This window comes from Cyclopterus lumpus, chromosome 8 (assembly GCF_009769545.1).
Source record: "Cyclopterus lumpus isolate fCycLum1 chromosome 8, fCycLum1.pri, whole genome shotgun sequence".
Lineage (NCBI taxonomy): Eukaryota > Metazoa > Chordata > Actinopteri > Perciformes > Cyclopteridae > Cyclopterus > Cyclopterus lumpus.
Genome location: NC_046973.1, coordinates 5285754 through 5313330, shown reverse-complemented (window position 1 = coordinate 5313330; position 27577 = coordinate 5285754). Strand labels below are relative to the sequence as shown.

The 27577-nt window shown below is 44.6% G+C and overlaps 1 protein-coding gene across 1 annotated transcript; it reads right to left on the bottom strand.

Moving 5' to 3' along the window:
* Nucleotides 1-279: 279 nt before the first annotated feature.
* Nucleotides 280-27577, bottom strand: baiap3 (BAI1 associated protein 3). The gene is made up of 34 exons (XM_034539485.1): nucleotides 27423-27577; nucleotides 20461-20603; nucleotides 14293-14380; nucleotides 13355-13438; nucleotides 13107-13214; nucleotides 12032-12091; nucleotides 11193-11259; nucleotides 10178-10400; nucleotides 9905-9949; nucleotides 9379-9456; nucleotides 8776-8881; nucleotides 8531-8638; nucleotides 8355-8447; nucleotides 7866-7969; nucleotides 7657-7774; nucleotides 7358-7482; nucleotides 6157-6247; nucleotides 5940-5996; nucleotides 5740-5837; nucleotides 5596-5647; nucleotides 5349-5500; nucleotides 5077-5200; nucleotides 4658-4798; nucleotides 4481-4576; nucleotides 3970-4185; nucleotides 3816-3884; nucleotides 3646-3725; nucleotides 2610-2718; nucleotides 1977-2048; nucleotides 1798-1881; nucleotides 1347-1467; nucleotides 1145-1268; nucleotides 863-1068; nucleotides 280-687 (listed from the first exon to the last, which is right to left on the bottom strand). The coding sequence occupies exons 2-34, from the start codon at nucleotides 20592-20594 to the stop codon at nucleotides 584-586; spliced, it is 3537 nt and encodes a 1178-aa protein (XP_034395376.1). The 5' UTR covers nucleotides 20595-20603; nucleotides 27423-27577; the 3' UTR covers nucleotides 280-583.

The following is a 27577-nucleotide window of genomic DNA, read 5'->3' as shown; positions in this document are numbered from 1 at the left end:
GTAAGCCACTGCATGTGAGGGTTTACGTTTTCACATCCTAAATGCAATTTTCATGCAATTCATCGCCACAATGGCCGAGGGGAAGGAATGTTTCGATACTTGTTACTCCCCTGCAACTAATGAGCATATTTGAGGTATAGATTTAGACTCTGACTATATATATATATATATATATATATATATACTATTGAATACATTAGCTACTTCCACAAAATAGTTCTGAAACGTTAAATCTATCATATCAAAGATCGTACAACAAAGATAACAAATAACCTCATTACAAAAAAATATAGACTGGTACGATTTAGGATCAACTATCCATTCATTTTTAAAATATAGTGTGACTGAGACAGCGAAGGGTCGCAAAGTGACAGGATGTTCATCTCCCGGAAAAACAGCGATAAGCTTCACCGTTATCCTTTTTTTTCCTTCTCCTCCCTCTTTTCATTTTGGTATAATTACTGAACAAACGATAACGTTGGAAAAAAATTCAAATATTGTAAACATCGTACCAGTACAAAAGCACATGTCGCAAGACGTGGTCGGAAAACACCAACACGGAGGGGGGCAGCGCGGACGGCTTCTACTCCTCCTCCATCGACTTCTCAATCTCCTTCAGCCTGCGGACAAACTCCTGAGCCTCCTTGTCTCCGATGCGAGCGTCCAGCATCCTCATGATTGGCTTCTCTGGAGGGGAGAGACAACAGATGAGAGTGGTTCCGACACCTGACACAAATATCTCCAGATTGAATGGCGTTTCATGCCGGAGAGGCGATTGGAAAACCCAGACCTACACCCTCCGGCCTCCCGAGAACCAATATTACGTTTGTGTAAGACAACGCCTTGGGGGGGCGGTATGTACCACTGGGTTTGCTGCGAGACAAGTGGAGAATGACAGGCTGGACACTCTTGCCGGCAGCTGAGGCGTTCGGTCTCCCCGGCCAGCAGAAGTCGCTGAGAGGAGCCACGGCTTCGCCGGCAAAGTCGTTGGTGGAGAGCCAGTCGTAGTCCATCACCGTGAAGGTCAAACAGGCGAACCTGTGTCTGTACTGCTCCGGACTGACGTGGCTGGAAGACACGGGAACCAATCAAGCGAGTGCACAAACAGGAAAAGGGGGATGAGAGAGGTCAACGGCACACTCACAAGGAAAAGAGTTCGTCGAAAACTGGGTGCAGGGTTTTGAGTTTGACTTGCGTCCGTTGGCTCTTGGCCATCGGGAACAGGTGGTGAGGACAGAGCTCCACGATGACAAATGGGTCACTCAGACCTGAGGAGGAGCAGAACCAGTGAGCGCAAACTCAACTCCGAACACAGCGAACCTGTGTTGTTATTGTGACGCGTTTACCGTTAGCATCCAGGGCGATGATATCTGCAGCGTGCAGCATCTCCACCGTCAGTCTCTGCTCCGGAGCGTCGTAGTAGCACTTCACACTGATTCGGCCGTAGCGAGTATGTTTCAGTGTTTTCTGAAACACGTTGTTGTTGTTGTTGTTGTTGTTTTAAATCACAGAGGAGTATCATAACCAGCATGTAATGGTGTCATAATATGTGAAAGTACAACTTATTTTGAGTTTGTCCCGAGCAGAAACAAGGTGAGGGAATTATTCAAAGCACATTTCAGTTTTCATGTTGCAGAATCTGACAGCATCTTGCTTTTCAAGAACCCAGGGGAGGGCAGATTTTCAATCAGAGAGAGAGAGGTAGTGAGAGAAACAGACAGAGGTTTGTGCTGTCCAATCAATACGGCTCTGTCCACCTCAGGGCTAAATTGAAATTGACAGAAAGTGGAAACACACCTGTTGGGAAATCTTCTCCAGATAGTACTGTTCAATCAGCTCAAAGGACGGACATTTATTCAGCCTGAGCTCCTCATCCAGGACCTAAAACAACACGGCCAGAAAAGGAAGAAAAAAGAAGATGAATAACACCTGAGGTAGGAGGATATAAATCCTAAAACCATGACAAGAAGTCCTACCTTGTAGTCTCCACTCTTCATGTCTTCCAGGGAAAGACCCTCTCCCTTGGCATGCAAGAACTGCAACAGGGTCTAAAGCATTCAAGTGAAAAGATAAATATAATATATATATATACATAAACCTTGGGGCTCAGAGTCTTCCCGTTGCCCGCTCTCATTTTGATAGAATAAAGTCTCGGTGTATAGCAGGGAGACGAGTCGTTTACAGAAGCGGCGTGAAACCTCTGACAGGCAAACACGATATCTGTCAAACTCCAAACTCGGGGCCCCCGGCGTCCAAAGCGTGCCGTGACTTTTTCATGCAAATCTGTCACGTCCACTGCCAGCTGCTTCGACTTGGCCGTTAGAACACACAATGGCTCCCACATTGTCATTTATGAGGTTGCACGCGCTCTGGTGCTGAACTACTTCCCGGGGACTTCATGAATATCTAATACATGCTAATGACTGCACTGACGGCAAGCCTGGAGAGCTAATTAAAAAGGATGGCGGTATCAGTGGTGATCATTATCGGTACAGAGTTGACGCGCAACTTTCTCAGCAGAATACTCCTCGTGGGTTAAACCACGCCAGACTGGAAATAGCAATACATAAAGGTAAGGCGTGATGAACCGCAGTAGCCGAACCACTGACCTCCACTGTGTACTGGAAGCGGTTGTAGAACTCCACCTGGACGCCCCTGTTTTCTGCCACCGCGTCGAGGATCATCCGCAGGAGCAGCTCCCACATGCTCTGGAGGACTCTGCGAGGCAGCAGACACAATGAGACGCCCACACAGCTCGCGTTCTGTACCGGCACCCTCCCTTAGCCTCATGTTAAGTTTTCACAGATAATAGCTCCATAATGATAAGTGGTAACACTGAGGGGTATTGTTATTATGCCAAAACGCTCACAGGACACAATAGAGCGGGAGTCCCGTGCTAAAGTGGTGCACTTTTCACGGCGGGTCATCAAATCGTAAAGCTGGGGTAGGCAGTTTATTTTTGGCAACACTGGGTCCAACATTTTTTTTTTCCATAAAGAACTTTCGGCATATTGTAATTCAAGTGGTGGAAAACCAGACTGACTTGTGTACCTCCCTCTAGGCTCTGTTTTCAAGTTTTAGAAACTCTAGCCCATGACATGGGGCACGTGCACGTGTCTTTACAGTTACTGAATAAAACCTTTACATATGCCTGCTCCTCTGGTGGGAGGGGCTTATGACATGGATGAGGCTGCTGGATGAGGGCCGTATTTTCAAATGTTGGCATTTTTTTGTTGCCTTTTCTAAAAAAACTGCTCCTACTTGAATTACAATATGAACGATTAGGATGGATTTAGGATGCACAATAATGCTAGAAAATAAATAAATAAATAATTAAAACAACTGTTGCCACAGTGGCTTTGATGATTTGTTTGAAAGACTTGCTGGGTATGTACCTGCCATAAATAACTGCACGTGCTTTGACTTTATGTTGTGAATTCTGTCTTGTTTCTGTTGCGTGATTATGCGTGTCATCTTTTATCATTAGCAGCGCAGGCTCACCGGATGGGAAGGAGACCGTAGGACCGGATGTTGCTCAATTATAACTCAGAACAGGTTATTGAAATGAATTTGCATCGTCCCCGACAAACAGAAAATAAATGAAGTCATGTTCATAGTGAGGAGAGAGGAGAAGGAAGTAATTACTTAGTCAGATTTTCCTTCACGAGGTTTTCGGTGAGGATCACCATGGTGTCTTGTAAGTACTTCATAAGGGGCGACACAGCCTGGAAGAAAGGCGCATTGACATAATTACACACATACGCACGCCACTGGCACATAAATGAATGCAGCGGAGAACCACGTCAAGGCCTTACGTCGTCATTGTTGATGGAATCTGGAGACAAGCTAATGTGCTGGATGTACCTCCGCAGCTCAGGCAGCATCTGCACAGAGATGTTCACTCACACACGTGCATATGTCTCCAAGTATGTGCATAATGCAAATACAGACACAAAAAGCAGACAGCACCTTGTCGGTGAGCAGCGTGATGAGACGCTTGGCTTCTCTCTGCAGGTCCAGGTCCACGTTGAACAGCTGGCCGTTGAGAGCCTTGTAAACCTGCTCCTTGCCCTCCGCCCCGCAGGACTCCTCCATGGCCCGCTCCACACCTTGCCAGTCCAGGTCCCGGGGCAGCTGACCCAAGAAAACACGCACGTGCTCCGTGTTGTTCAGGGCGATGCAGAGCTAGCGGGAAAAAGCGAGGAGGTGCAGAGGAAGGAGAAACCCGAGGGTGGAGGTGGAGAAACAAAGAAGGAACAAAAAAAAAGCAGGGCTACAGAAAAGTGGAGGGACGGAGTGCGAGTGTAAATGATTGAGGGCGACGAGAGGCAACTGTGTGTTTCTTGTGTGTGTGTGTGTGTGTGTGTGTGTACACATATCTGATCTCCTGCTGAGCCCTTTGTGTTGCCAGGTAGAACACACATGTACTCCCCCCCGCCCGCCCGCCCGCCCCCCAATTCTGTCTTGCCCCGACCAGTACCTGCACCGTGAAGCTCTTGTGGTCTCGACCCAGCTGGTTCCTCTCAACCTTCCGTGTCATCATCTCCGAGTAGCTCACGGCCTCGCTGCAGAAATTCTGTGCGAAAAGCCCAAACGATAACGATGAAATCTACAGGTTGACTTTTTTTTCCGTATCAATCCTGAACGCAGCACTCACGTCTGTCAAACGAGTGACGAAGATGAAGGCCCCCGCAGAGTCTGGCCAGGCCAGCTGGAGCCAGATCTCCCGTACCTGGCCGAAGCACGTCGCCACCTCCACTGCCGAGGAGCTGTGCTTGGCCTGCTGCACCGGCTCCAGCTGCTCACACAGCACATGGAAACATAAAGAGTTAATAAATCAGAATCAGAATCAGAAACTTTGAATAGCCAAGTAGGTTTACACCTACAAGGAACTTAGCGTGGTGGATGGTGCAACATAGGACATCAGACATAACAAGCAACAACAGTAAACAAATAAACAATCAACATACAATAAACATACAATAATCATGTACAATACACTGGAACATTGTTTAACCCAATGAATAAATATCTTTATAACTGCTTATTTGTATACTAGAGGCAGAGGCCTCTCACCGTGTCCGTTTCCACCGCTTTACGAATTCTGTCACCGGATCGGTCGTGAACGATCTGCAGCCACTTATGAATCGATGACTTGAACCAGTTATGAAAGCCCGTCAAGGCCAACATCTTCGCGTCCCTGTTAAGAGAGGAAACACAAGTCCTTTTTTAATAAACTCAAAAAGCAGAAGGAAAGGTTGAGCTCTGAAAACCAAAATAACCTCCCGTCAGAGCCTTTTTAATATGCCGCTGTATGAAATATCACGAGAGTCAAACTGATAACCAACTTGAGAGGAAGAAACTCCCGAAAGTCTTTGAGGATTTTTAAGGACATGAAGAGCTCAAAGATGGCCTCTCCCATCGTCTGCGTCAGTCTGGAGCTCTCCTGCTCCAGAGTCCCACAAACGCGCTCCATCGCTACGTTTACGTCATCGGCTACCTGAAGGATGAAGGAACCGGACTCAGATTATCATTTTAAACTTGGTCAAAGTTAGCAACAATGAATAATATTTCACTTTGTTTTCAATGATTTACCTGTTTCTCCAACTGCCTGTAGGCTATGCTGAAGAAATCTACTTTCACTGCACTGCGGGAACAAACAAAAAGGATGAAATGGCGGTAAACAAATCAAAGTGTCCACATTGTTGTTGTTGTTGTTGTTTTAGCATTGGTATTCACCTGTCGAAGAGTTTGTTGTAATTGATTCGGGCTCTCTGGGCGTCTGCACACACGGAATCCACCACCTGAACCAGCTTCTTCAGCTGCTCCTCCAGAGGCTGCTTTGCCACACAGAAAATGAACGACATCCCGGATGTTAACCCTCGAGCAACAGTCAGTGATAAGATGGAAGGACTTCATATCAATGCGTACAAACGTACCCCGTCCTCTGGTTTGTATCGCGCAATTAAGCTCTCGTACCACTCCACAGTTCCTTTCTGTTGAAATAATTACACGCGTGAAGGAGAATAAAGGAGCTACTCAAAAAGTGGCCTGTGGAGCAACATATACATCACGTCGTTCATCTACGGCACCTAAAGGCTCCACAGGGTTCCTTCACGTGAACCTAAATGTGTTGTTTCTTTATTGCATCGTTACCTTGACAGCCGTAGTGATGTCCATGTGCAGGTCATGTCGAAGGGGACACACCGTCTTAAAGGCCTGCATGTTTTGCATGAAGCCGATCCCCCTGGCATTCACAGGCAGGAAGAAGACATTTACAAGACGGGATTTCTGGTCACGTAATTCAAATTATTCTTGTAGAGGAGGGGGGGGGCGGTTAAAATATCACATAAACACAGTAGCTTCAATCCCACTAAATTCTTTACGGTCTAATTGTCAGCGGGTTCCTGCACTGTCTCCGCAGGAGAGAAGAGAGGCAGCGTTAACGGTTTGGTGAGTCACTGTTTCTGAGAGGTGAAAACAAGATTTCCCTCGAGGTGTTGATCAGCGGGCAGAGCTGGACTTCTTACTGGGGAAGTTTCTATAAAAATAAAGATTAAAAACTCCTCCTCAACAACAAGAACTTCATTAATTAGCTGATTTTACTGGCTGGCATTTAAGTGGAGCCAAATCCCTAATTTGGAGCATTTCACTGCTCCTCCTTCTGTTATGTAATGTTTATCCGACTTGATTCGGAGCAGAATGTCTCCGCAATAACGACCAGATCGCTATCAAATTTAGCGCAGATATCCACGTTCTTCCATCTTCCATTTCCCGATGGCCGACGCATTGGTTGAGGACAATGTGCCATAGAGTTACTGCTTGGAATCCATGACATTCACAGTGGACATTCATGTTCTCCAAAGAATTAATGTTTCTGGTATCCTCGAGCAAAAAAAAAAATACACCAAACATCATCAACATCTATATGATCTATATGAGTCATTCCCAAAGACCGGGCTGGGAGCCAAAGGTCAGGCAGGATATTTTTTGATCGGGGCTGCAATCAAATCTTCTTTAATGTATGGCCAATGGATTTGGTCCCTGATTTTACTGGTGGAATGGAAGCATAATATCATAGGGAACAATATGTTATGGAAGATAACAAATTAATATGCAGGTCAAAATATGTATGTTATGACCACAATATGTCGTAGCAAAAAACATCTATATTTAAGGTTGTATACAACAACATCTGGTGGTCAGGAACAAATGTTTTAACGTGTTGGAATGAGAAATGATCAATGATTAAGACGTTTGTGTTTCGGGAGCCCGCTTCCTCCACAGAGTGTGTCTGACGGGGTGAGAGAGGCCCCCGTATGGTGTCTGATGCGATGCGATGGCAGTGTGACTTTACCTCAGCATGAGCTCGTAGCGAGTAATGGCGGCGGCGCTGGTGCAGGGGAAAACCTGCCGCATGTTCTTCATCAGGCACAGGCAGTGCTCAGTGTACAGCCTGAAGCTGTCTGACAGCTGCCTCTCCTGGACACAGGAAGGGCCCCCTCAAGTTACAGCTTCAAGAACACTGGCTGTGAGACATTTTTGGCTGGACCAAAAACCTTGATGCATGTCAGTGAAGAGCTAATGAGGTGACTGTTTCCAGAGGATGAAAGGTTTTTTTGTTGTTGTTTTTTTGTCGCCGGCTGCAGAACCTACCAGGTCTCCCCTCACAGCGGTGGGGTCCCACTCTGCATCGACGGTCCTCAGGAGGCGCAGCAGCAGGGAGTAGCACACCCTCTGGGTCCGGTGGTGGCTGCTGTAGCACTGCCAGCGTCTGGGTTGAGAAACAAAAGGGCCTTTTGGCTCGACGCTTACGCTTTTCATATCTTGACTCGATCGATGCTACACGTCCCATTAATACTCACATAACGGCCTGTTGGAGAGGTGAGAGGTCCGTTTGCACAGCGTGGTGAGTCAGCACCGTCCACGCCGGAGGACAAACACGCCCGTTCCAGTTGTACGGCTCTCTCTAGGATTATAGGCAGCAGGTCAGGTCAGAGAAAGCTGTTTGGACTTTGCTTGGTTTTAAACAATGGCATACAGGGAAGAAATAATGCATGAATACTAGGAAAAACTTAAGTTTAGGTCATGGTTTATATTTTTGGGGTAAAATTGTCTGTAGCAATCTATACCCAATTATATTCTTAATCTACATAAATTATAAATACTATTCATTAAATTAATGATTTCATTTACAAATGTGTGCATGTGTGTGTCTGTGTGTATCTGTGTGTGTGTGTGTGTGTGTTCACTGGGGCCAATGGTTACTTTGCCACTGCGTTAAGGTTGCTTGTTTTTTAAAGGTTGTTTGTTTTTTAAAGGTCGCTTCATATGAATATCTGCATTTAACTCACCTTAACATGAGCGTGCTCATACTCTATAATCTGACTCAGCAGTTTCTTGTGAATGGAGACATTTGAGTCAGACTTAGACAAAGCTGTGTCCCTCTGAAAGAAAAGAAATAAAGTCTGAAAGCTGGAGTCGTTCCACATGCATTGAGAGGAGTGCGCTGTAAGCTGAAGGCACAGACCTGGCTGGTGAAGAGCTTCAGTATCAGGTGACATTCTCCCTGAACTTTAGACGTACTTGATCGAGGCTCCAGCTTAAACCAGGTGTCGTAGCCCACAATTGGGAACTCCTGCGAGAAGGAAGCAGTCAGATTAACATCACCGACAGGGAAACCCGTCCCAGTGTGTCCTTCGGGGAGAATCTATTTGTGTTTGTTTTGTCACAGTAGCGGAGCAGTGGCAATTTGATTGGACGTTGAACGCTCACATTCAACGGGATGTTGGTGCATCCGAGGAAGTCATCGGCGTTCTCCTCGGAGCCCGATGATGCGGATCCATTGGAGCGCACTGACTTTGCAATCTGCTTGAAATACCTGACAAGACAAACGCAGGGGAAAAGAGCGTCCAGTTTGTCACAGGTTGAAATCATGTTTAAATGCAATGCGAGAGCTATAATCTAATATTTTCCTTTGAAGGGCATTTATTTAATGTGTTTATGAACTGTTTACTTACATTAGAGCATCATCAGAATGAGTTTAATTTCTTAATGACATTTTTTATCAAATGGGAACTTCCCATTTTACACCAAAAGACACCTTTTGTCCCCTCGGTTATGATTGGAGCAAGTTGGTGTCAGTTTTTTTTATTCATTCATTCATAAACTGCTTTAATTAAATATAAATAGCACTTTGATTGACAGGTTGAATGAGTCATCTATTGACTGCCACTATGCCTATAATTGTGCGCAAAGTCACAATTTATGATTTAGACAAACAAAACTGGAATATGCAGCATTTCTGAGAAAAAAGATGCATCTGAGACGGTCGCATCATTACATTTTGTTCCGTGAACACAACAGAGTTTCTTCTACCTGCCCATTCCTCGAAGTCCACTGACTTCGTTGAGTTTTTTACAGGCCTCGGCAACAGACACGTCGTCGTCGTGATCCCTGAAGAAAAGGAGAGAATTTTGAGGTTATTTCGACCTCTCGTCTCCTGCAGGAACACGCCGTGCTGTCGTTGCAGAACAGAACTGAGACGTGAAGAAGATCGATAGTATCTAGAGAAATTATTTGTTTTTATAGGAGTGAATTCAGGTGAGAAACGTTTCTTTAACAGCTAAATAATAACTCGTGCAACACGGGCTCACAGCTTTCCAGTTTGTTACAATGTTCCAAAAAGGTACAATTGTACAGTTCAACTTCATTGTCATTTTCTCCATCAGACCGAAAAGATCATTCCCGTATGATTGGCGATGACAAAAAGATTGATTTCAAGAAAAACATGCTAATCTGACAAATCTGCTTTATAATCAAATTAAAATCATTAGAAAAAAATCATTCTCTGTCCCTTTGGCATGGTGACATTGAAAGAGTTCAAGCTGCGTACTCATCTTACCATATGTCCAGATGTAAAAGGTCACTATGGACATCATCTATTTCACTGTGAAGAAACAACAACAACCAAAATAAGCATTATTCATCGAATAACCATCTCCGTGAGTAACTACTCATAATAAACACATCCGATGCTTCAGTGATCCTTCTGCAGGATTGAGGACACTGTGCTGCACTGGTCTCATATCTGACAACTTCAGCGTGAAGCAAATGAAACTGTGAATCTCGCGTGTGACACACGTCACAATGCCGAAGCTTTTTCCGCCGTACTCACAACACAAAGTGCTCGTCCCACACCGGGTTGAGGGTCTCCGGCTTGACCTCGGTGACCTGGATGACCTGGATGCACCTGGCGGGCAACACCTCCTTGGTGCTGGAGCGCTTCTCCAGCTTCTCCTTTCTCTTCCTGAAGCTGAACTTCCTCTCCTTCTTCTCCTCCGTGTCCCGCGGGCTCTGGCCCAGCAGGATTCCCAGCATGCAGTAGGGGTCGCTGTACCCTGGCGGAGCCACGGAGTGACGCACAGAAAAGGTTATGTCACACACACGTGAAAACCGCTTATAGCCATCGCCCTGACGATGGCGTCACAGCAGCAGGAGGAGGGAAGCCTTCGGGCTCATTTGTGACTACAATCAGGCTTGTGTTTTGGCAAAGTGCTCGGAGGCTGGGGTCGAGGGAGGGGTCAAACACCTGCAGCCATTTTGGACAAACAGGAGGTCCAACACTAAAGAAAATCTGCTTTTTATTGATCTTCTACATATCTAATCCCGTACGGGCTATGATGATATAAGGAAATGGTTGATGTGATTTGTATGTACATACTATATATTGTCTATTATACGGATATAATTCTTATTCATAAATGGCATGTAAGTAGCATGTCCACCCCAACCTTATTTCCACCTCATAATAAAGAAATACCACATAAATGATGTGCGGTCAGACCTCAATAGGGGTCATCACAGGTCCATTTTTATCTGCGCTAGTTTTCACGAACCGCGCAACAATTATCGCGTTGAGAGAATTCTCCGGAACAGCAACGGTACTTAGTTACTTTATGATGCCTTCCATCTCTATTCAGTAGGATAGTGTGTTATTAGAAAAGTAAATGATAGCGTTATTATGATGTGTTCAAATATAGTCTTGTAAAAAAGATGTCTTGTGTACTTGAATAAATACAATTCTTTGAAGGAGCATTACAAAATCAATTATTGTTTGTAATGGTTCATGGACGACGGTGATAACAAGGTTTGTCTGTATAACATTATATATCAAATACGAGAGTTCTCACCGTTTGCGTCCTTGGCCATCAGATTCTTGGCTTTCATGACGGAGGCCCTCAAGGAAAAACTGGCTCTCTGTGAAAAAACAGAAATTGACTGTAAGTGAGTATATTATAATAAATAAAATAAAAAATTTAAATTAAAATCGACTATCCTGTATCTCCATTTAAAAAAACAGCAGCATTCGTTGTAGAGAAGAATGTAAAGAAGAAAAAAACAATTCCCCAATGTTTCATTTATATATATATAAAAATGTCAAAGTAATCCACTCAGCAGTCTATCATGAGGGCTTAGTTCTTAACAGAGTGTCAAGTAAAAGACACACACTAACACAGAGTGGGGCTTTCAGGTGTTACAGGCCTTCACATCTCACAACTCTCCAGAGGCCTCGTGCGCTCCAACTGTTTCTCTCCAATGCTTTTCACTTTATGACTAATGTGCCGTGCACACTATGAGCATGAGGAAATACCAGGAAATGCACTAAAGCGCCACCTGATGCTTCACAAGTGGGGATTTAGGGACGCCTCTAAGTCTTTGAGACCACTGAGGAGTTGTGTTAACTCCAGACGCCCAATTTTGTATATTGCAAAATTAGACAAAGAATGTTACAGCTTTGTCATATTTTTCTTTTCACAGCTCTTTCAAATATTCGTCGTGAAACCTACACTTTGTTACATTTGCGTGAAGTCCTCTGGACATGAAATAGGACCTATTTGATTTTGCAAGTCCTTAAATTTGCATATAAAAACGTCAACATTTAATAATGTGTCGTTTAGGATGTCAGCTTCATGTGCAACAGTATATCCAAAGGATATTGATTGAATGGACAGCGACTCATGAATCTCACCTTGGATTCTTGAACTTTCTGGAGAATGATGTCATGCTCCTCTTCGCCCATGTCAAACACCTGGAGGGGGAGAGGGGGGAGTAAAGAAAAATGCTTTTACATGCAACAGAAACCTGAATAATAAACATTCAAGAAACACTCAGTGATTTGTTACAATTCAAAACTATCCACCCGTCATTTATAGAACAGACAGCGAGGAATAAAACACATACAACAACACCCACGACAGTCATAGAAATGGCAACAATAACCCTGAGCATGATTTCATCTGATTGGACTTATCATCACAGCTGTATATCAGTACACAGTGTGACTGGACTTTGATGATTAATCAGGTAGGAGCCAAGAGCCTCTGCTCAGATTGTCACAGCCAGCCATCAACAAACAACACCGAGGCTGAGGCGGTGTTACGAACAGAGACGTGACAGAGCTCGGAGAACAGATGCTGCTTTTAGAGGGACGCAGGTAGGGATGGAAGGGATAGAGGAGAGGGAGGAAGGGAGGAAGGAAGGGAGGTAGGGATAGAGGAGAGGGAGTATAGGGATAGAGGGAGGGAGGGATAGAGGGGAGGGAGGAAGGAAGGGAGGTAGGGATAGAGGAGAGGGAGTATAGGGATAGAGGAGAGGGAGGAAGGGAGGAAGGAAGGGAGGTAGGGATAGAGGAGAGGAGGAAGGGAGGAAGGAAGGGAGGTAGTGATAGAGGAGAGGGAAGAAGGGAGGAAGGAAGGGAGGTAGGGATAGAGGGAGGAAGGGATAGAGAGGGAGGTATGTAGGAAGGGTGGTAGGGTTAGAGGAGAGGGCGGAAGGGAGGAAGGAATGGAGGAAGGAAGGGAGGTAGGGATAGAGGAGAGGGAGGTAGGGAGGAAGGGAGGTAGGAAGGTAGGGATAGAGGAGAGGGAGGAAGGGAGGAAGGAAGGGAGGTAGGGATAGAGGAGAGGGAGGTAGGAAGGAGGAGAGGAAGGGAGGTATGGATAGAGGAGAGGGAGGTAGGGATAGAGGAGAGGGAGGTAGGGAGGAAGGGATAGAGGAGAGGGAGGTAGGGAGTAATGGAGGAGGGGAGGGAGGGACGTAGATACCTTCAGCAGGTAAGCGAACAGGTCTTCGTCACTCCTCACATGTTCAGGTGAAGGCACTCCCACCCGGTTGACCACCGTGTACACAGCCTCCTCGTAAAGCAGGTCCAGCTACACAAAAACACACTCCACTTAATAAATAAATAAATTCAAACGTAATTTGCTCTGCGGCACATTCAAAGCAGGGAGGAGTCCGTTATTGTGACTTTTGAAATGTAAAAGCTGCTGGAATACAATGAAAACGGACGCACCTCGGTCCTTCGCAGTCTTTCGGGGATGAAGGCCTGATCCACGTGCTCTTGGGGCGGCGGCACTGTGCAGGCTTCCTTTTCGCTCTGTGAGGAGTCAGAAACCGATCAGCCAACACTAAACCTGGCAAAACCTTTCCAAAAGACAAACAGCTGATTGCAGTGGTTCCTCATTTAACGTCAGGTACATCTGAGTGGTCATGAGATAATAAATAGCTCATTTGTATTATTTTGTAGAATACCCTTATATTTGCGTCTTGTGGAATATCCTTTTTTTTTTGGTCAAAGATTTTAACCACATTGGGCCTCTCTTATTTGAATGAAGGATTTGAGGGGAGATCCTTCATTGATTTGACTGATAACAACTCAACGAGTTCCAACTTGTTGTTTTTTTAGGGGAAACCACTGGTTTCCAGCTTTTGCAATATTTTATAAGCTTATCAAGTGTATGTAAAATATCAATCTGACAAGTAACTGTAACAACATGTTCAGTATTTCCCTGAAATGCATAGAGGAGCTTTTCTTCCACTGTGCATTAATAGCCACTTAGTCAACAGTGCACCAAACAAAATCAGAAGACCAATTTCCAAATGTAGACGTCCAACATAAGGAAAACAGAACCAATTATGATATGTAGTGTGAATTGTTCTAATGCTTTCTCCTCTGAAGACATCAACTGCTCTGAGCACAGATGTTAACGCAGCATCGCGGCCCGATTGGCAGCAGGAGGAGCTGAACGCAGCCAATCGACAGCAGCTTGTCACAGCTGAGCTTCACAGCCTTCAGAGCACCCGGCTCAACCCCGGCCCTTCTGTCGGTACGCGTCACCCCGGCCCGAACAGGCAGCGCCGAGGCCCGCTCGCCACGCCAACGTGTTACGAGGGTGCAACAGACGGAAAAGTGGAAGTTGGGTGGGTGGGTGGGTGGGGGGGGGGGGTTACCTCATCCTGGGCAGCCCGCAGCAGGTTCTCCTGCTTCTGAAGGATGGCATTCACACGTTCAAAAAACTCCACGCTCTCCTCGGAAATCCTGCCAAGAAAGAGGAAAACAGATTGACAAACCAATCGCTAAGAATAGAGACGAAATACTTATGAGAGAATATGTTAATCTGTGAAGAGAAAACAAAAACAAGGCGACATTAACAGATAGGATAATCTTTATAGTATTTTCTGGATCCAAATTAAAAACAAAGTGGAATTCAGAGACATCGGTGGGGATGACACCGCATCCTGTTGACACACATTTCAGAGAGGCGTCTGTCAACAAAGATGATCCGTTTCCCTCCTGCGCTTCAGCTCCTACTGAGCCATCAAAACACCTTCTTATCTCGTGCACCCGAAAAAGCAGAAGCGGGTCTGGACCAAAGCGCCCCACCAAATCCAACATGTCTGCACTCTGCGTGAACCATGTTAATCTGCGATACCGTATGATGAGCAGGGCCGTGTGCAAAAAAAAAATGCCGTTTCCCTCCAGGTGTGGGTGAATCCCCGGACTCCCGCTGATCCCAGTTGTCATGGTGATACATGCACATTCAGAGAGGGAGTAGCTGGCTCAACACCTTGGGGTTGCACCCCCCCACCCCTCCCAAACTTCACACCGGGTGCCTTCCTCCTGGCCTGCACGGAGATCACTTGGGGAGCTGTAGCAGAACTGTCGGGATCAGCCATGCGGTCTGCCTGTGACTCCTCAACCCCCACAGCTCCCACACTTGCCAGCTCCCCTCTCTATCTCTCTCTCTCCGTCCTCTTCCTCGTCTCTCCATCGCATTACACGGAGGAGCCGTCCACAGAGGCGCCATCACATCACAGCGGGCTGGTCCCAGCGCCCACTGACTCTCGCCTCGGTGGGGGAGCGGATGGCAAACCCCTGAGGTATCGATGAGCGCTAATGGCAGTCATGCTGAGGGAGTTGGTGAGGTTTCCAGTGGCTTTAAACCCAGTCAGACAAAGTGAATGCGTCAAATCCTAGACTATAAATACATGTTGAATGAAAACAATACCACACCGCAGTGGGGCTGCAGCTAACGAGTTTTTTTTTTTAATTAACCTTTAAATTGGACAATTATTTTCTTGTCTGCCGGATTAATCATTTGGTCCATAAAATGTCAGAAAACTTGTACACAAGTGCCCGTCATTACTTTGCAGAGCCCAAGTCGACGTCATTCAGATTGCTTTCATATTTAACCTTTCGTCTGTTAGCAATAAGACGGGCCTTTTCATTTTCAGCCTCACTGGTGTGTTTGTTGATTTTGCTATTGTTTGAAAGCTTGAAGTCACAAAACAAATTCCCCCCCCCCACCCCCACCCCCTGTGCACGAAGCCTGTTCCGCTGACGAGACACGGGAGCGTTGGTTTTTAGGAGCTTTTCATTTGCACGTGTAGCTCAAATAAGATTAATTTGATTGCGATAGTTGTGAGACGCTCAATTCTCTCCACATCCCTCTTCTGATGTCTAGTGCGTCCTCTTATCCAGAAATCTGTCCCATCATCTGTCAGTCAGCTGGAGGATTAGTCCAGACAGGCTGGGATCTTTTGTTTCCAGCTTTGGGGCGTTGTGTTTATGGACCGAAATATTACCCAAAGGATGCAGATCAAGTCAATCCTGATTTGATACAACAAAAGAGCTCTCTCTCTCTCATCTCTCATCTCTCTTTCTCTCTCTCTCTCTTTTGATGTTGCTAGGAAACAGGTCCAATTTTTTACTGTCATTTTATTCTAATTTATTTTCAGAATCTATTACAATATTTCTTGTCTGGGAAGTAAATCAGAAGGAAGACGTAAATATACAAATAACACGGACACTGAACTTCTTCCATCTACGAGAATAAACGTGACTAATTGTAGGGGGGGGGGGGGGGGGGGGGGGGGTTATGGTGACAGCGATCCCTCACTTCAAACTTCAATACAAGATGGCAGCGCTTGCGTAGTAATTAATAGCGCGGGCATCACTGTTGTTTGCGGCGTGAAAGACAATGTGACGTCTGTGTATGCAGTGTAATAAAACACGCAGATTCTTTAATGCGATTGGTCACGGCTGTCAGTGCATCAGCCTGCTGCTCCTATCGGGACAGAGGGTCCCAACTCAATGCAACACACACACACACACACACACACACAGCGCTGCTGGTTTTTACTCCAATTACACATTTGATTAGGCGACAAAAACACATTACAGGTGAAGAGAATCTAATATGGAGATATGATCACACAGAATCTCTCCATCCGATAACCTTTGAAAGAAACCGACAGACGGAACAAAAGCCCGGCGTGAAGTTATTTTCCTCTCGGGTGCTTCACAGAAGTGCTCCTCGTTTTTTTACTTTCTCACTGTGCACGTCAAGAGCTGACTGAGGATTTGACGTTAAGACAAAAACACAGGCAAAGGGCAACTGTAAGGTAAAAGCTCTTACACGATTCCTACAAGGTAGACGATGCTTGAACAGTGTTATTGTTACATTATTATTCAGGGTTGTATAGCATGTTCATAACGGCATGTGGAACTTATTCCTCTGAGCTTCCAACAACTATTAAAAACCATCAATGAGCCACACTGTTGAATGTCACAAATACAGGCACTATGGTTTACTTAAAGTCAACACTTACAACATTCTTCTGCTACAAACGCTCACTAGTGATCCACACATGGGTCACAAGATAAATCTGAGGCAAGATGATCAATGGGAAAGGAAAAAGACATCTTTAAAAAAACAAAAACACGGGGACATAATTAGATTGTTTTAACTCGTCGAGGTTTAATTGTTCCAATGACACAATCTGACATGTTTAGAAAAGAAGAATCCCACATTGGTGGAAGATTCACGGATGTAACCCTGACCCACTTTCGCAGTCGAAAGTTAATTGCATATTTGTTGTTGTTGCACTGAGCTCAACTTTCTCGTGTCGCTTCTGTGTTGCAACAAAACAAGATGGCGACGGGCCAAATTTCAGAACTGAAAACCGCAGTCCGCACACCGACGGGTGGCATCACAGTGACTGCATACACGTTATAATACACATTCTGTGAGGAAAATATTGAGAGACAGAGTGACTAGTTAGTCCAGTTTGTCCAGATTAGCAGGCCCTACACTGGGTATGCTATTACAGACCCTACATGCTCACATACAGGCTACACGACACAACGCTGTCAAGAGGACAGGCAATATATATGTCAAAAAAGAAGACAAAGTGACTATTTTAATTATTGGCCAGTTTAAAAGGAACTGTTTTGTAAATGCACCTTTCATTTATTGTGAATGTTTTCAGAATGCCCTTTTTTCCCTGTTTCGATGTGAGGTCCTGGGACAGAGGATGTCGTATGTGTACAGATTGTAAAGCCCTCTGAGGCTAATTTGTGATATTGGGCTATACAAAATAAACTGAATTGAATTGAATAGAATGCGATGGTCTTCCTCGCACTAAAAGAAAGAGAACCGTGTGAAGGTGATGGTCTTCATACGTTATCCTGCAATGGTCCCACAGGTCCGGCCCACTTGAACTCATGAACAAAAATTAGTTTGACATCCCCGATCTAAATGTATATAGCGCGTCTGTGATCGCATGCGCATTAAGGCTTTAAAGTCATTCTAAATGTATTGTGTTATTTCTCATTCATTAAAAAGTCACTGAGGGGTTAAATCCACGAGGGACTCTGCAGCGAGCTCACACTTCCAAACACAGTGGAGTCAAGTGTGAAGTTCACCCCTGTTGACGGAGATGGAAAAGAACGATGAAATACACGCCAACAAAAAACAAAAAAACGAGATATGAATCGAAACAGAAATCCCAGCGGGTTTCTTGCTACAGTCGAGACGGCGTCTTGTGCATTTTGTCAGACTTGACAACCGGCTTGACAAAAGCGTAATTTGTTCCGCTGAATTAAAAGCGTCCAACGCGCCACAAGAGATGCTGCAGCTCCCGACCGGGTCAAACCCGCTGTGGCCCGGAGCGGCTCGGATCACCCGGCCTCATTTGCACATACTCAATTAAAAAGTGATCGCGCGGGCCGGCCAGCAGCAGACTGAGCGGGATGACAAAAGATCAACAGCCGGCCTCTAATGGCGGGCGGGCGCTCGGGGTCGGATGAGACTCAGTGGGAAGGATGGAGCACCGGGGAGCCGGCAGGGGAAATGAGAACAATGTGAGACACCGACGGGTTCAAAATCACTCTTTAATGAAGGACACCAACAGACTCCCATCGAAGCAGATTTGACATTACATTGCATCCGGAAAAAAAATACTATTTCAAAATGCCAAATCAATAAAAAGCACACCGAGAACGTGCGTTAGATAACAAACGGTCAGCTAATAGTCTTTCAAATCCCTAAAATGGATCAGAGTGCAGCGAAGCCTCCAAGGTTATCTTCCGCGTTAAAGATAGACTTGGTCGTCAGTACGAGTATAAGTTCCCAGCAGCAGCCTGTATTTAGGTTGCTATAGAAACCACAGGTTCACTCACACAATTACTTTTGGCTTCAGATGACGCTTCAAAACAAGACTGGAATAAAACACATGGAAGGTTTTTACCTGTGCCACTTTATTTGTTGCTACGAGGCAGAGATGACAAACCTTCCACGGGGACAAAGGAACACAACCGGAGAGATCAGACCAGATCGAAACCAGGAACAAAACCCCTGAGGTCCCGTTTATTCTCGTCAAGACGCCATCGCAGTCTAATCATAAAACATGACATCCACGAAGACATTACACTTGACATCAGAACAGACACAGAAAAGAAGAAGAATACATACATATAGCATACGATAGACATATACACATTACATGTATAAATACACACATAGAGCACATGCAAACAATATTGACATAAGAGCAAATAAACAAAAATGATGAATGGGTCGTGGTCAAACAGTGAGCAGCTCCTTTTACAAATAAAAAAAGTGTGATAATGTATTTTCTATGACTTATATATAAAAACAACAACTATGGACTAACTGTTTCAACTGAACTTCAATGTGCCATCTTAATGACGTAGATAAGAAATATATATATTTAGCTTTTTATGGCTAATCACATCAGAATCATCTCAGTTGGCCTTTTGTCTTTTAGCAGTGGCTTCTAGTTAGTATATAATGTTAATAATAATCACTTCTCTTATTGGCTTTGAATGTGCGAGACTTTAAAATGTCTTTTTTTATGTTCAACATACATACAAAAACACATGTATTGACACAAGTTGTATACATAAATGTACATACAGTTTACACACACACACACACACACACACACACACACACACACACACACACACACACACACACACACACACACACACACACACACACACACACAGTGATTGACGCTGCAGCGAGAGGTCTTTATTCCTCAGCGAGAAGCAGCAGGTCCACTCCTATGTGGAAGGAGACATCAGAATGGTGGAAGCGGACCCTGAAGCAGCGCGAGCGGTGGTTGTCCCTGCTTGTGCACGGCCGGCTCTATAAATGCCGAGCGCATTCAAACATAGAAATAATGACTTGTGGCATAAGCTGGACGGCCCGGCGGAAAAACAAACGACTTATTTCTAATGTGTGCGCCATCATCTTTCGGAGCAACACTGAACGCAATTTCATTTCCCTCAATAAAAGGCTCTTCATTGGAGCTATTACTTGTCCTAAGAGGCAACAATCAAGCAAAGAAGGGGGGCAAATAAACAGCCGGGCTCCCACTTCTCGCTCAAACTCGAGCGAAGGCTTAATCTGTTTTCATCTCAAAAGCAACAACAACAACAACAACAACAAAAAACGCATCACGACTTGACTCTTGGCATCGGGAGTTCGTGCAGCGCCTCGGGCCACTCGGTGGGCCCGGAGGGATTATCCAAACATCTCATAATTTTCAATCTGTTCAATTCTGAATGACATAAAGATGAAAAGAAAGAAAAGAAAATCGGTTAAACGAAACAGCACCAAGATTCCACAAAAAAATCACATCCCTGAAAAAAAAGAAAAAGAAAGAACGACACAATAAGTGGAAACCAACTGTAACTTGCGGGAGTGTGTGTGTGCGTGTGTGTGTGTATGTGTATGTGTATGTGTATGCGTGTGTGTGTGTATGTGTGTGTGTGTGTGCGTGTGTGTATGTGTGTGTGTGACTCACCTGCGAGGTAAGGGGTCCGGACAGTGCGTGAGGGGGCTGCCGGGAGTGGGCGGCGTCTCCCTCCGGCTCCTCAGTGATTGGCTCCTCTGCACCTGCCTCAGCACACTGCTCTTCAGGTCCAGCAGCGTCGTCATGATCTCTCCCTGCCGGAGAAGACGCAAGGAGGTGCCACCCCATAATCAGCACATTTTGAGTAATTCGCCTCTCTAGTCGAGAGAAGCCATTCAAGATACTTTTAATTTCCGCTGTTCGGCTGCATAACCTCTTTGCTCTTGTAACATAATTATGTGCTCCATTTCTGTCCGAGTATAAATGAGGCAATTCATCTCCCACCTTTCGGTCTGGCCGGTTCAAGCTCAATCAACCTTTATGTTTGGGGATCGCATTTTGTTCAAAATATGCAAATCACGAGGTGAGAGCCACAAGAGCTCCATAACAGCAATGCCATTAGATAGGGTTATATTAATCAGTGAGAGCTATGTTTAAAAAAATCATTCCAAAGAAAGTCTTAATCATAAACCTGTGGCACCTGCAGGGCGACCACAAAAAGAGGTTTTAAAAACTAAACCCTGAATGTGTTGCAAAACCAGCTCTAAACCAGATTATGTAAAAATAGAGAATATTTAAAAGTCATCTCATAATGAAGCAAGGTTTAAATTAACCTTTTGAGCAGGAAAAGCATTTAAAATCTATAATTTAAAGGTTTCTTAACCTTTGGTGCTAGCTGTTGACATTCTTTATGCTAAGCTAAGCTAGCCGGCTGCACTGTAGCTTCTTATTGAACAAATACCAGTAAACACGATCTTCTCATCTCATTCAATAAAGCACATCAGTGTGCATCCCGAGGGAGTCTTGGACCAACTGTTGCCTCATGTTGAGCAACAATTCTTTCAGAAGAAACCGCCTCCTTTTTTAATGTTCAAGAATAGCAACTTTTTCAAAATGATGTTTTATTAATGGATGTGTTCACAAACAAGTTATTGTTGCGTAATAGCGTACCAGAATTATAGAAAGCTAGTTTGGAGGGAATTGGCTTACGGGCATTATTACATTCAATGAATAAACGTTACACAAAAAAAAAAAAAATTAAATATTAACACATGGCAGCTTTTCACTGCGTTAACATTTAACAGAAGCAGGAATGTTTTCCAAGCATGTTGAGAGGAGAGGTACTCTGTGACTGTGAAATATGAATTTAGAAAAATGAGCCAATCTGGCGACCTCAGCTCAGATTGCCGCTAAACCGTTCGCCGAGACCGAGTGGCTCTTTCTCAGAGCCATAAAGTCAATTCTCATATTGGCTTTATGGCGTTTTTAAAGTATAACCGAATTATACGACCTCAGATAATAATATTGTGCACCGTCAGTGCTCCTCCGCAGGAGAGGAGCTAAAGAATAAAAATAAACTGTGGTGTTAAGGGAATTTGTTTTTTATGAAAATTACCACGTTTGCATTTACCCCCCCCACAAGTGAAAAAGAAAAAAAAGGTGAAATAAGCAAACGTGTACAGTTTCATATGCTTTCATATCGGCTCAATGTGTCCTTTTAACTACGACCAAAGCTGAGTCTGGAGGCACGGGAAGCCAAAATGGTAAGAATTTTTTTTAAAGTTTATGTGAATATGTATTCTGTTTGATTGACTTAAGGGACAAATAATTAGCGTGAATATAATTTTTAAGAGTAATGCCCCTTTGTGACTGTCAAAGGTCAGACACTGAACTTCATCGTGATTTAGCAGTATATCTCCGCTTTATTAGGAGTTAATCCTTTTAATCTCAAAAGAAGGTAGAGCATCTATAAATACCTGCGGTTCAATATGGAAGTCGGTCTCTAAACCCGCACGGGACCAGAATCGGTTTCGTAGCCGCCATATTTGTCAAGTGCAAGTGTCTTCTCAATATTAAATTCAAGTCAAAAAGCGATTGCAAGGTTATTAATTGCATACATGTCCGTAGTTCCTATTAGCCAAACACTCAGGGATGCTCCCGTCTGCCTAGCAACCGTGAAAGAGCGTGAAGCCCGTCGTCAAATCAAAGACTTTTTCTTCGCGGCATCCAATCACTTTAGTCGCACGCATGTCCAGTTTACAGCACGTTGACTGACGTGAGCTCCGGTGATACCGGCTGAACCGCGATGTTTGGAAGAGCCTCCGACGTTCAGCGAAGGAAAAAAAAAAAGGAGGAATGACAAAGACACAAAAGAGAGTCTTTGATTGATGGAATAAAAGACAGTCAGAAACTCTTTTCAATAGTTGTCAGCCGGGAAAAAAAAAAAGAAGAAGCGATGAACAATGGTTGCTGGGAGCTTGTTTTAAGATTTTTCCAACCAGAAGAAGACCCAATACTCACGGTTATTAACAAACTGGAAGAAGATAAACAATGTTCAGTTGAAGGTTGTCCATTTTGAAATCGCAGAGCTTGCACCAAATGGATTCCAGAAAATTAAACATATTTGCCCTCGACTTCCCGGCTCGGAGAGGCCGCATACCGGCGGTACAAGTAGCATCACAGCACAGTACCAATCGATCCACGGGGCTGACACCTGTTATCCACTCGGAGCCTCCACGCTTTACTCTGTTAGGCTGAAGTGGCCGTGCTCCCTCTCCCTCAGATATCATCAATTTGACGTTTTCCAAGCGACAAACTGTTGGAATTGACTGTTGTTGCCGTTTTTGTGACCGTCGGTGCTTTTCAACGTTGTTCGAGTTCGACTGAATCTCAAGAGTTGTTGATGCTTTCTGCCGTCAATCTTCATTTGTGGCTGCACTGGAAAAAAAATGTGTCATGACTACGCTCAATAGGCTAGCTAATTTATAAACAGACTTTTGAAGCGTCACAAGGGTCCAAACTGATTTGGATTGAATAAACGAGGTTGCGTTGTGTCGTCACACGTTGGCGGCGGGCCACGCTTCACACAGAAGAAGAGGTTGCCCCTTGGAGAAAGAAAAAAATAAGTTGCCTCGGCCAATCTACGAAATCAAGTTTTAAAAGCGTCAGCTAATATTTGGCTTCATGCTGTCCAGAGACAAAGACAATAAACATCCAGGAAGACGACGACAGCAACGGCGTGTTAAACAGTTCGCATCGGCAACTTGTCGGGCAACTTATCGGGCAACTTAACGGGCAACTTATCAGGCAACTTATTCAGCAAAGGCATTTCTATATTCCATTGAGTGCATCGACTTGACCTTGTCATATTAGTACCATTACTCGTGTATGCGTGTGTACTTTTTACATGTAATACTGCGTGTTCCTTCTTTTGAAGTGGAGGCCGACACGTGTGCACGTGAAATCAACTGATGTTGACGTTGAGCAGCACATAAAACAGAAAGCAGCTCTAAATAACAATGTTTTTTCATCAAATGTCCAGTGTGTGGACAATGGGAAATGTCCAGGAACCACACATGTTCATCAGGTTTGAATGGCGTTTGGACTCGAGACGTTTATTTTTGGATCAATACGACCTGAGAGTGAAACTCTCTCTCCATGACACCTTTTAAAAAGAGGCAGCCGAGACGCCCCGAGGCCTGTTTTTGTTTGTCCGCCGCGGTAAACAGAAGAAAAAAAAGGCTCCAAACAAACCGTCTCCGGCATCACATCACAGTCACCACATGCTGGCTGGTAAAGCTGCCGACGGCTCCCAGGTGAACTCATTTCAATTACGGGAGTGGATTTCTTGCCACCGGGTTCCACTCTCGTCTCAGCCGTCAGCCCCGTGGTGACTAAACGGGTCGACGTGCCGCCGCCGGCTGCCAAGGAAAACGCCGCCAGGAGCCAAGTAAATGCCTTTCCTGCTACAGTGGTGCCAAAGTCGTGCCGGGGAAACACTTGCTAAAGCCCGGCAGTGTCTCTCTCCTGCGAGAGCCAATGAGTCCGGCAGCCAAAGGCGCCTTTGCTGATGGGGGAGAGTGTCTCTATGGTAACAGCAGAAGAAAGGAAGCTGGTAAACACAGGTAAACGGGATTCTGAGGGCTGGGAAAAAAAGAAAAAAGAAAAGCCACTTGTTGTGTTTTCCCCTCAACGCAGTAGAACTCCAAACGCTTTGTTTTGTAACTACAGCCGTCACAACAGTGTCAAAGTCATCACATTACATAATATAATATTTCAGTGAGACTCGTGACCTCGCACATCTTAAGTTCCTATACTTTGCATTCCTTTTCCTGTATGACGTTTCCATCGTTTGCACGGCTGCAACCAACAACTATGTGTAACATTTATTATTCTGTTGATTATTACTATACCATTAATCGTTTATTGATAGCATGAAAAGAAGAAAAAAATAAAAAGCTACATTTGATCATTTCCAACGCTTTATTCAGAAATACAAAACACATTTCTCATTTTCTTGTACAATGCTCTTATACTATAGTGAAACAAATTAAATAGATGGACAATGGGAGGCGGTCATGCAGGAGGAGAAAAAAAAGAAGCAAAATATTAGGGTTATCAAAATCTTCCATCTCCAGCAGATCCATTTGGTCAGACAAAACCAAAACAGAAAATACCTTCTGACCGTTTTCGCTACGTTTTTTGTGTCGATCAATATGGCCGCCCGTTAGTTTAATCAAACGTTAGCTATAAAAAAAAAAAGAAGAAAACTAAGTGTGTTACGTTTGTATTTAAATTAGAACCTGTAATTATACATGTGCTTCTGCACGGGCTACTCTGTGACAGCCTTTAAATGCTCAACCCAGAGACAAAAGGACCTTTTCCTGTAACTCGTCACGTGAGCTGATGAGGCGCGGCTTTGGCCTTCTGGCCCCGGACATCATAACATCCACCCAACCAATCAGTGATGAAATGCCTTTGTCTCACAACCAATGTAATTATCATGCACTTAATTCATTACTTTCCTCCTAAGGCCACAAAATGAAAAAAAAAGGGAAATATTAACCGTCCTCCTTTTACAACGACACAAGAAGACGAGACCATTCTGAACTTAATTTAAGCGCATGAGCTCGAGGGCGTTTGCACGTTCAAATACACGACCTGTGAAGTCCATTATGCCAAGGAGCTGATGTTTAAAAAAAAAAAAAGAAGAAGAAAGAAAACAGCACGATGACGATGATGAGAGCCTCCTCATACGGCCATCAACAATATAATTATGGGACTGTCCCTCGGGGAATGGACACCGGCTGCTAATCTGGGAGCTTTCCCGTGGATTTGCATTTGGAAAAGTCCCCGTGATCAACACACACGCACGCACACACACACACACACACACACACACACACACACACTCACACCTGTAGAGAACACACACTCTATGAGCCCAAAGAAACACGTTGTCAAGGCACGTGACGGGCACTTTGGCTCTGGAATTGATTGCCAGAGAACACCCCCCCCCCCCACCCCCCCCCACCCCCCCCCCCCCATGCTGGAGTTGATGCTCGTGAGCTTTGGGGTAAAGGGCGTCTGCACACACAAAATATAGAACTTAAACAATTGCACGAACCCCTTGGCTTATTGTAGCACATATAATACAGCCTTTGTCACCCTCTGTGCAGCCGTAACGGCGCTGTCAGAAATAGCAGCCATTGAGCCTCGGAGCAGAAACAATGAAGCCTCTCCTCCGGCGGAGCGCATCAGTCTGAACAAGTGACGCTCAGAGTCATTCACGTTCTCACACTGTCATTAACTTCCCACTTCTCAACGCAACAACTCGCTGCTCGCTGTGAGCGGCATGGCCATCATCTTTTTATGATATCTCAAGAGAAGATGTTTTTTTTTTCTTCTTTACAGACAGGCTTGTGACTACATTGAGAGGACATTATTTATTAATTGTAATGATTAGTCGGAAGTGGAGTTAAAAACCTTCATCCTGCAGCTTCTTTAAGAAAGAGGGAAGAACCCCACAAATTAAGAGACAGTGATTCTGTTCTGCAGACGCCATCCGAAGCTCCTTCTCTATTATCTGTTTTTGCTTAACGATGAAATTGAATGCTTTTCATCCCCCTTTTAAAATCGATATTAAAAGCAAAAGGTAGATTAGGGCGTCACTTGGGGACAAGATTATTCTAGTTGAGCGCCGTCTCTCTCTCTCTGTGTGAGAGAGAGAGAGAGAGAGAGAGAGAGAGAGAGAGAGAGCATCTCCTAAGGGCTAAATTGATTGATGTACGAAACACAGCGAGCGTTATGTGTCAGCTAATGAGGAGGTTGAAGTCACATTCAGATCCAAACCTGACATTCATTTTATGACACTTGTTATATTATACGACGATCTGGAATCCAGCGTGAAGCTCATCTTCCAACACACAACAATGTTTCAGAGGGAAATAACATGTTTTCAATGCCAACTTCATGCTTTATCCTTCTCTGATGCGATGCTCCTCTGATGCACCCGTGTGTGTGCGTGCGTGCGTGTGTGTGCGTGTGTGTGTGTGTGTGTGTGTGTGTGTGTTGTTGATTCTTTAAGAGTGTGTGGCGTTTCATGCCTTTGGAATTTACTGAGCAGGTTAATAGATTACATATCAGGAGAGCGTTTACAAAGAATTATTCAACCAAAGCCGTCCCCACCTGTCCGGTTTTAGAGTCGACATGGTGGAACATTGGACTGACATCCATAATCTGCCTGAACCTGGTTCCACCCCGAGACCATGACTTGAGGCTTCCCACATTGTGATTAAAAGATCTTTACGGTGAACTTTTGGCCATATAGCATGACATGCACATGATCTTTCTTTAAAAAATATAAATAATTCAAGTCAAAACAGCTTTGAGCTCAGGTGCCAATCACACAATCCGTCATGCATTGGCATTTTCACTGGGTATCAACAGAACTTTGTCAATAAAGCTCCTTTTCAAATGATTTTTCATCAGTGAATTCAGATTCAACAGGTGCCCGTGAAGCAGCCTCCTCCTCCAGAGCTGATGCATGCTTTTTGTTTTTCATTATCTTCAACCAAAAGGTGCCATGCAGTTAAATGATCATTTAAAAAAAAAAAATTAAAAATCCAGCTCACCTGTGTCTCCTGACAGTTTTCCAGTGTGAAATGTTTTTTTTTGTTGTTTGGTTTTTTTTGCAGCTGCGTGTGTCAGAGTTGCTGAGTCTCACGGCGGTGACGCTGCGGCTGCAGGACGCAGTTTGCTTCTGACTGCGCGGCGACGCAACTTCGGC